The sequence below is a fragment of the Lygodium microphyllum genome, chromosome 4 (assembly GCF_053477565.2).
Source record: "Lygodium microphyllum isolate KBCC chromosome 4, Lygodium_microphyllum_v1.1.10, whole genome shotgun sequence".
NCBI lineage: Eukaryota > Viridiplantae > Streptophyta > Polypodiopsida > Schizaeales > Lygodiaceae > Lygodium > Lygodium microphyllum.
Genome location: NC_141138.1, coordinates 130167903 through 130181052, shown reverse-complemented (window position 1 = coordinate 130181052; position 13150 = coordinate 130167903). Strand labels below are relative to the sequence as shown.

At 39.0% G+C, this 13150-nt stretch overlaps 1 protein-coding gene across 7 annotated transcripts in view; it reads right to left on the bottom strand.

Annotated features, from left to right (window-relative positions):
• The window catches only part of LOC148037627 (uncharacterized), a 214651-nt gene that overhangs the window by 33359 nt on the left and 168142 nt on the right, over positions 1-13150 (bottom strand). The window contains exon 6 of one of the 7 annotated variants that reach the window (XM_087677341.1): positions 4397-4654. The exons of 5 other annotated variants lie outside the window; for them this stretch is intronic. In XM_087677341.1, the coding sequence (XP_087533467.1) occupies positions 4610-4654 (45 nt within the window). In that variant the 3' untranslated portion in view covers positions 4397-4609. Of the gene's footprint in view, positions 1-4396; positions 4655-12074; positions 12325-13150 lie in introns of those variants that run through there. One more of the 7 variants, XM_087677343.1, reaches the window with a different exon arrangement.

Here is a 13150-nt window from a genome sequence, read left to right as displayed (position 1 = left end):
GAATACATGATGATGCTTTTCTTTATTAGTTAGTGTCAGCCTTGTACTTGTCAATCCAATACACAAGATTGTGTTTATGAGTCCAAGTTGCCATCTTAGAACCTAATTCACTTGTGTAACAGTTGGTTTCTACTTGTCTATGTCATCATGAGTTTGGTCTTCATCTTCCATCCGCCATAGCTCCTTGCCATGTCCTAGATCCGGCATATTTCCACATGGTATCAGAGCCTAGTTGGGCATGGCCTAGTTTCCTCTCTGCTCTTCTAGCTTTTGTTTATCTTTTCCTAGCTTAGCTTGAGTTCATGACCTCATCTCCAGCTCCAATTCCACATCCATTTGACTATTTTGATCTTCATGGCAGCTTTAGCCTGCAGGACCTTGCCTCCTTGGAGCTTCCATATCTCTCTTTACAGGCCATATCATTAGGAGCTCTGTTCTAAGAGTTTGTTCATCTACTGAAGGCGCTTCTCTCTATCACCTCAGAGCTTGATATTGGTCATCACAAGGCTCAACATTACGAATTTTCACCGTCATTGTCCAAATTTGTGCCTCAAATTGTCGTATTTCTACCATCGCATCTGTGGTCCACGATCCACGTGCTAGTTATGGGGCTTTGGAAGCATGTAAGCCTTCTTCAACTCAGAGATATCTTGAAATGATTGCTTCTATGAGCTGCTACATCAGAAAAATTAGACTCCTGCTTGAAACCCTATTTTGGACTCCATAGCCACAATATCAAAGCTTCATTTTTCCTTCAATTTCTCTCTCCCGCCAACCAAGTCAAAGCATAGCCACCTTGCATTAAAGTTTGTAGCAAATCCACACATCAAGGAGGGGAAGTTCTTGGAGATCCTTTGAAGTTTTTGGCAAATTTAAAGGCTCAAGCAACAATATCAACACCATAACCATTAACATTCAAGCTTCATTTCCTATGGCCCAATCTTGGTGAACTCAAGTCTTTGCTACTACTGAGAATTGCTCAGTCTTTAGCAAACACAACCTCATTTTAGCAAGCATTCAAGTAAATACCAACAAGGAAGGGACTCAAGTTGAAGGACAAGACAAGCATCAAGAATCATCATCAAGCTCAAGTCCAGACATAGTATCTCTTGATACTACAAAGTGTGTCTTCACAATACTTTGCACTTGTGTTTTTTGACACAAATTCTTTCAACTCTTCTACTACAAAATTAGAGATTTGAGGTTGATTATTAGTAATGAGAATGACAAACATGAAGACTTTCATGAAGATGCCATTCATAAAGAGTAGTGCAATCATTTCTACTTACTTATACCACATAGAAGATGTGATTATTCTACTTGCAGGAAGACATGGAGTTGCATATATCCAAATGCCATCAATATCTCCATTTGTAGAACTAACAGCTGCCTTGGAGAAAGTGTAAGATTTTGACCGCTGCCTCAAAGATGACACCTTTGCTTGAGGGGGACATGAACATGAAGACAAATGCAAGCAAAGTCAATAAAGAAGCAGACCAGGATGACCATAAAGGAAAGGACCAAAAGAGCAAAGTGAAGAACAAGTACAGGATCAAAAAGAGCAAGCTCGACTACACCAACAAGAAGGCCTACAATAAATTGAAGATCTATGCCAATAGAAATGCTAAAAACCACAAGGGCTTGCCGGGTCCTTGACCCAATTTTTTACTAGACTTTTTAAGCCTTGTAATGCCTAGCTCTAATGCTTCTAACATAAGCTTGCAAACTCCTCATGTAGCCTTGTACTACATCCTTTGTATACTTTGTGAGGCCTGTATTATAGCCTCTGGATAACCACCACGTTTGTGGTACCCACACTTAGCCTTTTTTGCGACAGCCTCTAGTGTTTTGCCATGTTTATGGTATGCCCACACTTTGTAGGTGTTGCTCTCACTAAAGCCTCTACACACTTTGTACTTTCTAGTTGTGATTAAGAAGGGGTGTTGAGATATTTACAATCACACCCACATCTTGTTTGTATGTCTGTCAAAGGTCCTGTGGCCTCTTTGTATGAGGCAGTTCTGGGCTTAGGACATGTAGGAATCCCATATGCATAGAGAGGAAAAATTGATACCCATCCAACAACTATAAAGCATTGTACTTGACTACCACTTTTACACACATATGGAATGAATACATGATGATGCTTTTCTTTATCAATTAGTGTCAGTCTTGTACTTGTCAGTCCAATACACAAGATTGCATTTATGAGTCCAAGCTACCATCTTGGAACCTAATTCACTTGTGTAACGGTTGGTTTCTACTTGTCTATGTCATCATGAGTTTGGTCTTCATCTTCCATCCGCCATAGCTCCTTGCCATGTCCTAGATCTGGCACATTTCCACAATTCTTTGCTAAGTTTTAAGAGAAGATGTAAGGGAAGGATGGATGCCCCCTTTTTCCTTGTTGGAAAATTGACAGTGATCAAGAATATCTTACCATATGCAACGGTATACATAGCCTCACCAATGCCATTTAGCACAATAGCATGGAACTAGGTTGAAAAGCTCTTGAAGAGGTTCCTTTGGACTTACCAGAATAAGGATTGATTGCTTCAAATAGGGTAGGGTATGCTTACTGCAGATAAGAAGTGCAGGATGGTGAGCTGGAGCGCCTCACTAGCAAAGCTCTAAGCCTTAGTTGGGTGTTGGTGAAATCACTAGAAGGTGCATAGCCCTAGATGACAACTATTACGCATTGGTTGACCACTTCAAAGGCCAAATGGTTTACTTGGAAGAATCTGCGCTGGCAGGATATACTATCTTGCTCTCACATTACAATTAAGATCCAATAATTGAAGGTAGCACAAGGTTTGGCAACCCAATGCCAATAATTACTTACTAATTCAGGCTGGGTCCCTAGTAGCACTTTAAAGGGGACTACTCACTAGCCCTTAACATTTGGTTCTCTCTATTTGCTTATGATCCTCCTATTTTCCATCTGCATAGGAACCCCAGACTAGCCAAGGTTGTTTGTAGAAAGGGCATCAAAACTTGGGATGATATTTGGGACAAGAGGAGCTACAATTGGATCTTGATCAATAAGGTGATTGCACAACAGAGACTCTTTGAGAAAGAGGCATCTTGGATGGAGTCAATGATTTAGTAGCACATGGATGATTGGCCTACTTCTCTGGTCAAGAAAGAAGGCTCAATCCTACACGATCTTGCAGCTCCCAATGGTAAAGCCCTGATGCACTGCAAGTTTGCCTCTGATCTAAGGGTACCCAACTTAGCCATTATAATGAATATTCAACTCACATGGAAGAAGGAGTATCCTTTGGTAAGTTTTAAGGAATTGGAGTGGAAGAGTTCAAGGGGCCGAGAAATCCTCTCATTCTTACAAGATTAATGTATTAAGATGAAGACAAATGGTGAAGAGACTACCTCTATGCATCAAGCCTAAAAAAGGAATCAGAGTGTCGCCATTGTGTCCATTCTACAGTAGGACTAAGGAGGATGAAAATCATTTGTTCTAGGGCTGCTTCTACATAGTACCACTGTGGTAGGCACATAGGAAATAGCTTAAAGAAACAAATATGAAAAGTAACTTCAGAATGCCTATGGCTTTTTTTGTTGATCATCCAAACTTGGATGAGAATACATGGAGGTTGGTTAGTCTTCTTTGTGGGATTGTACTTAAATACATCTAGAGTAGAAGAAATGTAATACTATCTAAGAGCTCTCCAAGTCAACTAAGTCTTGACAGTAGTTTGTTAAGGAATGAAGTTCTAGTTTTCCTAGGTCCTTTGAAATCCAACAATTGGATAATTCAAACTTTTTTGTAAGAAAACGGGTCAACTGGCTTAATGCCACGTCACATATATAAGATTTTGTAAGCACATTATGAGAGAGAGAGAGAGAGAGAGAGAGAGAGAGAGAGAGAGAGAGAGAGAGAGAATAATTATACCCCCCCGCTCACCCTTTAAGAAAAAGCCCTCTTTATTTCTTGAATGCCATAGTTCTCCTCCGTGTGCCACATAGGCTTGGTAGCCTTCTTGTTGGTTCGGTATCCCCAAGGCAAAGCTCTAAATAATATATAGAATAGACTGGTAAAACAAATAAGAGTTATGCATTTTCAAAGGCTAGATAGTCATCTAAATTTTAGGCATGTACTTAATTGAGAGGTATATGTTAGGCATTTAAGAATGACCATGTACAAGGCTCATAATTAACATCGATGACTAATGATTTCCTTTGCCATTGTGTTAGTAGTTCAAGCAAAGATGGACGACAATGTGTCCTTAATGAGTTACACAAAAATTGATACATATCACAAAGTCATATATAGGAATGTTGCATCTATCCATGCTAGTCTAGCTATCTACACTAACACTATTTGCATCACTTGAAATAATCTCAACACATGTGCCAAAAACATTTGGCTCTTAGATGTCCTCAAACACCTTCTTATCCTTAAATAAAGTCAAAATTTTGTAGTCCTTGATCAACATTTTAATGAGTTTCTCACCCACATATCTTTGGAACATCCTCAATAACATGACATGACTTTGGTTGACCCTTTTTCAAGAATGATTTTAGTGGCTAATATTTCTATATTGGCTAAATCTTGCAAAAACACAAATTAGGTCTTGAAAGTTTATTAGACTCAACTTTCCTTTTTAAAAGAGGATTTTCCATCCTTGAAAATGTCCTAGAAAAACATGCATAGAATTTGTCAATATATTTTCTAATCAAATATATATGTTAATGTACTATGTTAATATACTACTATATCTTTTATGTGGAGTCACTTAAGTTTTGCCACAACATTGTATCTTATAAAATTAACATTTTCAAAATCATCCTTGCCCATGTGTCATCAAAGCATCCACTGTTGAGATTCAAGCTCATTAGTCTTTTGTCAATTGTTTACCTTAGTGAATAAGGTTAAGTCACACTGACTTAACCATGATTAGATCTAGGTCAGTTGATCTTTGTATGCGTGTTGTACATACAGTTGATTTTAGTAGACTGTGTGTTGATGGAATGGAATTACAGGGAGCATGTCTGCTACCCTTTGAGCCTGAGCCTATGTCTTAGTCCACCTCTCTCTCTCTCTCAGAATCTTAATATGGTATCAAAGCTTCCATCCCCTGTGAGACCTGCTCAAGTGAGGAGGAAGATAGAATGGCCAGATTGTATGCTGCAATGAGAAACTGGGCTTGAGTTTGGCGATTGAAATCGAGTGTATAGAGCCGGAGCAAAGACAAAGCTTTGCAGACAAATGGAGTATGGGAGCAGGAGGCAGAGCTGAGATTGGACACACAGGGCTACAAAACACAACAATCAAGCACGATGAATACAAGTAAGGGTCAAGACAGGCACGAGTGTAGTGGAAGAAATACTGAGTGGAGCCTGTTGCAGGCTGTGCAGTGAGGTAGAGTAAGGGGGGACTCTCTTGGAGGAGGATTTGCTCTGGAAGCACAGCTTGAGAAGCAACCAGAGCACGCCCTCTAGCTGTTGAGTGTGCTAGCTTCAGGAAATGGCTGGCTACTATAGCCATTGTTCCCTTGATGGAGTACATCTATAGGTGCGCTCAATCTATGAAGCAGAAGACCAATGTTGATATGCCACTCACATGCTTAGTTTTACAATGATCTCTAGAGGCTATCTAGATGCAGAGAGACTGTATCAACGTCAAGTCCTTAATAGCAATATGCAACTTTGGATTTCTTAATCGTAGTTGCTTGAAGAAACTTCAACGCAGCTTACAAGTCGAGACGACAGCAGATCACCCCCAGTATTGAACTTGGGGACTGAGGACTTGTGTGGAAGACCTTTACTTTAAGATTCGATAAGAACGGAACCTGTATATTGCAGATGTCTACCTTGGGCTTTTGATAGTGGGCCCAAATGGTGGCTTGACCAAGCCCCTTGTGATAGAAGTTGACAGTGTACTCCTAGTTTTCACAAATGATGTCAAATTATTTTTTTTGGGCCATCTCATTGCGTGATGCAGCAAGCCACGCCTGTGTAAGGACTGAGTCCTTGTAGTCCTTGTGCATCAAAAGCCAAGCTCTTGGGCTCCAGGAATTCTTGAACAGCATGTACCTTTGCATTCTACAACTTGTTCTCTGCATCCTGAGGGAACCCATCCTGACCTTGGTCCAATCTTAGCCTCATAAACACGCTCAGGATGGCAATGAGGAGCATTCATCTCTTACCATGCAGAAGGTCAATTGCAGAGCCTATTTCAATGCATACTTAGATGACCATTTATGATGTATTGTGGTAAAATGCAGTGACTGGTCAGGAGTTTTGAGAGCTATGCAAAGACAATAATCAATTTTTTATGGACCTCCACATCATAGCACAGAACTGCAACAGAAGATCCTCAAGTAACTAGAGGTTTTTTTTAAATTAGGCTACACTTGCATATGGGATCCTTCCCAATGTTCCTGTGTTGAGCTTGCAACTAAAATTTGGTTTCTCACAGTGAGTCTAAAGATAATCTAAGCAAAGATTTTTTGCTGAAGGTAGACAAAAAGAAAATCTTTGAATTGAGTCGGGTGGTTGTTGCTTGTAAAAACTGGTTGCATTACAGGGTATTGGAGTACATTGCCTGCTGGCATTTTTGGGAAATTGACTAGTTTTGTAAAGGTGGAATGTTGTAAGCATTAAATGCTCAGTTTTGAACTGATTTACTATAGTTTTTTCAATGGGGCTGACTGTTAACAATTGTGGCAAGCATATGTGGCATTGTTGCCTAAAGAGCCAGACAAGTATTGGTGCTTTGCCACATGTTTGGATATGTATGACATTGTTGTGAACTAAAATTTATTGGTTTTGCAAAGCTAAAGACTTGAAAATGGCAAACACAGGAGAGAAGGATACTATCACTCAGATAGTTGGTGAGAAGCTGGACTATAATAATTTTGTTCTATGGAAATTCAAGATGTCTAATTTTTTAATTGGAAGAGGCTATTGGGACCTAGTTACAGGTTTTGAAGATGAGCCCAAGCTACCGGAGGATAGACCTCCAACATAGGATCAGTTAAAGGCACATAGGACTTGGTTGGAAAAGGCCAGCAAGGTCTTGCATTGGTTGTCATTACGTGTGTCAGACAGAAAGGCTATGCAAATTGCAAATTGTACTTCCCCAAAAGCTGCTTGAGACTTATTGATGAAGAATTATGGGCATGTCACTCATGCGAGAAAGACACAATTGAAGCAAAAATTCAACCACATATCCAGGAATGGAAGGTCTATTAAGGACTATGTCAGTGAGATCAGATCCATTGCAGAACAACTTGGAGCTGAAGTTGAGGATGATGATTTGGTGGCTACTACCCTCCATGGACTTGGACAGGAATATAAGCAGTTTGATACTTCCATTTCAGTGTGTCACGAGTAGCCTGACTTTGATGAACTTGTAGCACTTCTATTGCATGAAGAAGTGAAAATTGGACTCAATACAAGTTCCAGTGAATCTAAAAATAGCAGGGACAGTGTCTTCTACTCCAATCAAAGGGGTAGAGGTGGAAGAGGAAGATCAAATTTTCAAGGAAGAGGTGCTGGAAATGCATATGCAGCCCGTGGACAGCAAGCTACTGGATGGCAAAATAGGCAGCCTCAAGCAAATAGAGGTGCCTCAAATGCTCCTGGAAGAGGAGGTTATTCACCTAGAGGAAGAGGCACTTGGCAACAGCCTCAAATGAGTCATGAACAATAATCAAATGCAAATAAGGATTGCCATTATTGTGGAAAATACAGGCATGTAGCTAAGGATTGCTACAAAAAGTAGAATGATCAAAGAGCAAGAGGGAAGCAACATGGTAATTATGCTTCTTCTAGTGGTATGCAGGAGGATGACAAGTTGTTTGCAATGCAACATGTGAAGAAAGGGTTGCCTGTACACGGCAAAGCAGATGATGTATGGTATATAGACTCAGGGGCATCTAACCACATGACTGCTCATGGAGAGTGGTTTGACACATTGGTAGAAGGTGCTCATGGATATGTTTGCACAGGGGTTGATACGCAACATGACATTATGCATATATGTATTGTTCCCTTGACGATGCATGGTAACAGGAAAAAGAGTCTCTATGATGTGTTACATGTACCCTCCATAACCAAAAACTTGCTTTCTGTGGGACAAATGGTTGAACAGAATCTACAAATCAGATTCAATAGAGATGGATGCTACATTGAAGAGTATGGTCAAGGATGCAAACTCATTGCTAAAGGCAAAAGAAATGGCAAGATGTTTACATTGGATACGAAAATTCCAGCATTGAATGCTGCTATGTACTCACATGAAAATGCTGCAAAAAGGGATATTGAGATATGGCATAAAAGAATTGGACATGTGAATGTTCAAAAGTTGAAGAATATGTAGCATAAGCAAGTTATACTTGGACTTCCTAAGTTCAAGCATGTGGAATTGGGACACATATGTCAGTCTTGTCAATTTGGGATGCAATCAAGGCTTCCATTTATGAGGCATGTAAGCACTACTACTAGACCATTACAGCTTGTACATTTTGATGTATGGGGACCCTCACAGAATACATCTCTTGGGGGATCACGTTATTATGTGTCATTCATAAATGATTATAGTAGGTACACATGGTTGTATATGCTAAAGCACAAGAGTGATGTCATGGATGCTTTTCAGGATTTTAAGAGACATGTGGAGAAAGAATTGGTTTGCTACATCTCATGCTTGAGATTTGATAGTGGTGGAGAATACGTTTCTAAAGAATTTGATCACTTCTTAGCAGCTCATGGAATTAAAAGGCAATTGACATGCAGGTACACACCACAACAAAATGGTGTGGCAGAAAGGAAAAACAGGGTGATCATGGAATCGGCTAGAGCCATGTTGAATGAGAAAAGCCTACCAAATGCATATTGGGGAGAGGCTGTAATGACTGCAGTGTATGTCATGGATCGTACACCAACAACATGTATACATGAGGTGACTCCTTATGAGAGGCTTTATGGGATAAAGCTGGACATCAGCCATCTTAAGGTTTTTGGATGCTTGGCATATGTACATGTTCCAAATGAAAAGAGGAAGAAGCTCGATCCAAAGGTAGAAAAGACCATCTTTATTGGGTATGCACAAGATAAGAAAGTGTACAAATGCTACAATCCTTCTACTCGTGAGACATTGGTCTCAAGAGATGTGGTATTTGATGAGCTAAAATCATGGCATGAGAAGAAGATCACTTTGATGAATGATGATGATGGTTGTCAGGAGCCTTCTGTACATGCAGGTACAAATGAAAGTGCAGAAATTTCTGGGCCTTCTAAAGATGCTACTACATCAATTAGTCCTTAGACAAGTAGATTGAGGACTTTAGCATCTTTGTCCACTGACACGGGTATGTCAGTGAGTGGGAGAGATGTGAATAAAGGCAAAGGAAAACTTGATGATGTTATAGGGCCACTCACTTGTGGTTATGATTCACTTGGTACTGACAGCTTGGATAGTGAATTTGGTATTCCATCAGTTGTGACTCCTGGTGTGAGACATAGATATATACCACCTCATGAGAGAGGAGAGTCTCATACTGCACCTCAGTTGAGGAGATCAGAAAGAGTCAGGAAGCCTATGGATAGGCTTACATACAGTGGCTACACTATGAGGCATCATGCATATATGGCAAAAGTCACTAGCTTCAAGGAACCCACAAAGTTTTCTGAAGCTATTTTGGATGATCATTGGTGTAAGGCAATGGATGAGGAATATTCAGCATTGGCTGAAAATGACACTTGGGATTTGGTTGATTTGCCTGAAGGAAAAATGGCTATTGGTTGCAAATGGGTATACAAAGTGAAATGCAAATCAGATGGCACATTGGAAAGAAAACCAATCTAAAAAAGTGCTCAAATTAGTCTAGTAGCATCTCAAACCAATGGCATATGATCCCTCAAGTATTCAATAACAAAACATATGTATACGTGCATCTCGGGAAGCATATATGAGCTCAAACGTTGAAGACATGGCTATTCCTATTTTATGACAACATGTTGCCCTGTTTGCATAGTTAATAACTGAAGCTCAATGACTCAAAACCAATGCTCAATGTTAATGGTAAATGCTGGGAGGAGTGGTAAACAATGCCAAAGCCTTTGTGCAATGTCCGGGAGTGGTTGAATAAGCACAAGTGCCTGAAAATGGTCACAAGTAAAAAAACGTTTTTGTATTTCCAGCCCTAAATAATGAGCTGAATACTCCTTGAAATAAGCTCAATGTAGGCTCAAGAATGCCCTGAGATAGCCCCAATAGGTCTTGAGAAGTCCTAGAGCAATGAGAGCTCAATATGAACCTCAAGAGGTGGAGCTATGGCTGCTAATGGTAAAACCCTACTGTAGGTAACTCGAATGAGAGCTGAAGCAATGTTGGATTGAGCTCAAGCTCACAAAGAGGAAGGCTCTTATACCAATTGAAGGGAGAAGCCCAAGTGGAAGTACGAGCAAGCAGAAGTAAAAGAGGTGTGAGTTATGGCGAATGGAGCAAGAGAGCAAGAGACTCGAGATGTGGGAACTCCAATAGTCACAATGTGTGATTGGCCTTCCCTCTATTCAAATATCACTAAAAGAATAAAGAATGAAATAACATTGATGGGCGCCTACTACATGCAGTGTGTAGGTGCAGGTATTGTTAGTATAGTAATACATGAGAGGCTAGGCACATGCACCTTTACTCCCAAAATCATGCTATATATCTCAACCGAGTGGTGTCTAGCTTATTATATATACCTTAAGGGATTGTTTGTTGGCTCGAAGTTAGCTAGGGTTGTCACTTAGTGTTAGAGGTTGATATGCATGATACTATTTCTCTTATTGAGGTAGGTTCCTATGTGATGGTCTCAGTTTGGAGGCACTACCCATTTGTCATGTATTAGAGGAGATATAAAGTGTTCAAAGGTGTGGCTGATTATTGGGAACCTTAGAGTATGGTACATTTGAAAGTCACATTGTTAGTTAGTTTTGGGCAATGAGTGTCTGTCCTCTACACATGCAACTTTGGCAAAGCTCTAGATCTCAATCATCCATTCTCTTCATAGCCACCAGGATCAGGTGTGTAGGGTCACTCTCGAGGTCGTGAGGAGCTTCAATACCACTTACATACTTGGGGTGGTCATGATTTGTTCTTTACAATGTAGGTACGAAATCCCATGTGGCACTACTCTCCTCCATGGCTTCTATTCCCCATTCCCCCCAAACCACCTTGAAAGGTTGTATATATGATTCTAGTATAACTTTATCAGCTCTAGCCAATCGATTGAGCACATGTACTTCATTGTAAAATCTTCTCAGTAATATAACTAGCCACATTTTTCTTGCAAAAAAGAGCAATCAACCAGAACTACAATCCACAATGCAAAATCATCTACTCTCTCCTTGGAAAATAGTGGAGTTAGTTAGAGAGAAGAATTTTGGTTTTACTTCACAAAAGAAACATGGGACAATAATCCCTTATAATAGTCCAATATCTATCTAAGAAGGGTTATTTCACATTCGAACAAAGGTGAGAGTGGGCTATCACTATACTTGGCTCAAATAGAGTGAAGCTACCTTTTAAACTTCCAAGGCCATTAGGACTAATAACCAATTAAACTCTGGTTCCCATAAAATGGTCTTCATTTGGTTCTATATTACCAAATTGGAGGCGCAGTCATGTTCTAGCAAACCTATCTAGTATTTAAAAAAGTTATTCAACTTACAGAGTCCATCAAACCATAAGTGATCAATCATCTATATTGATGTTTTCTACTTTTCTTGATGGGTTTATTTTACTTATCTAATAAAGCCAGGCATGCTATCACACTATTTGAACATATAAAATAAGATTCTTTTTATTAATCCATTTTACAAAGGGTTTGTTAATACAACATTTAAGTACACATAACAAAACACTTTGAAAAACAATAATTTTTATTAATTTATAAAGTTTATACAAAACCATAACTCTTGCAAGAGTGGCGAAAAATTTGTCTCACTTACTATGGGACCTTCCAACCTCTTAAGGTTGTCCATATGTGAGTGCACTCATTCCATGGCCATTATAAATTTATGAACTCAAAGCCTTGATAAGCTTTATCTAGCCTTTAGAGTTGTTGTATATTAGGGGAACAGTTTACTGCTTGACTCTTTGCATTATCAAATGCTCAAGTGATCACAAAAGAAGGCACTTAGCTCTCACAACAACATAGGACCGTCATCCTATCATGTGAGTTTTTAAGGCATCTTGCAAGTTGCTAAGCCATATTGGGATGGAGACCCAGTTGCATGATATATTCTCATAACACCCATCACCCAATAGAGTACGGGCTCCTCATCCTATAAGATGAGTTCTCCATCTAGCTATTACAAAGTGCAGATTTTTAGGATAAAATAATCATCACATTACAAATACATAGACAATCACATCACAATTAGAAAAATATATCTTTTTAACAAATTATAACTATGCCATACATGAAACTACCCTTACTTTATACCCTTTTATATTACTAAAAATAAAATATCCAAGTAAAGTTGGTTTTGAGGTTCTTAAGGTCTCTTTCAAGTCAATTTTTAGCTACTATAATTTCTAGAGCCAAAATATTGATTCTAATGTACCTTTTTAATCATTCTAATATTTATTTCTATAATCCCATTAACATGTATATAACCATCTACATAATTTAAATAAGGAAAAATAAGGATTTTAAAGTGGGACATGAAATATATTTATTTAAGCATAATTTATGTAAATCTAAATGTGTGCGTGTGTGTGTCTCTCACTTCAAGGCACGATTTTGGAGTGGTAAAGATGGATGTGTCATATTGACCATTTTTGGCTGTATAGAATCATCGTGGCTTCGATACATGTCATCTATAGTAATAGACTCGCTGATGACATGTTGTAAACTACCCTTGCTTTGTGGTTTTATACTCCTAAACCAAAAATATCCAAGTAAAGTTGGTTTTAAGGTTTTTGAGCTTTTATCAAGTCAATTCTCAACTCATGTAATTTTTAGAGTCAAAATATCAACTCTATGTGTCTTTTTAACTATTCTCATGTGTATTTCTATAACCATGCTAATGTGCATATGACCACTTGCATAATTTAAAGAGGAAAAAATGAGGATCTTGAAGTGGGATATGAAATAAACTTATCTAATCATGATTTATCCAAATTTGATTA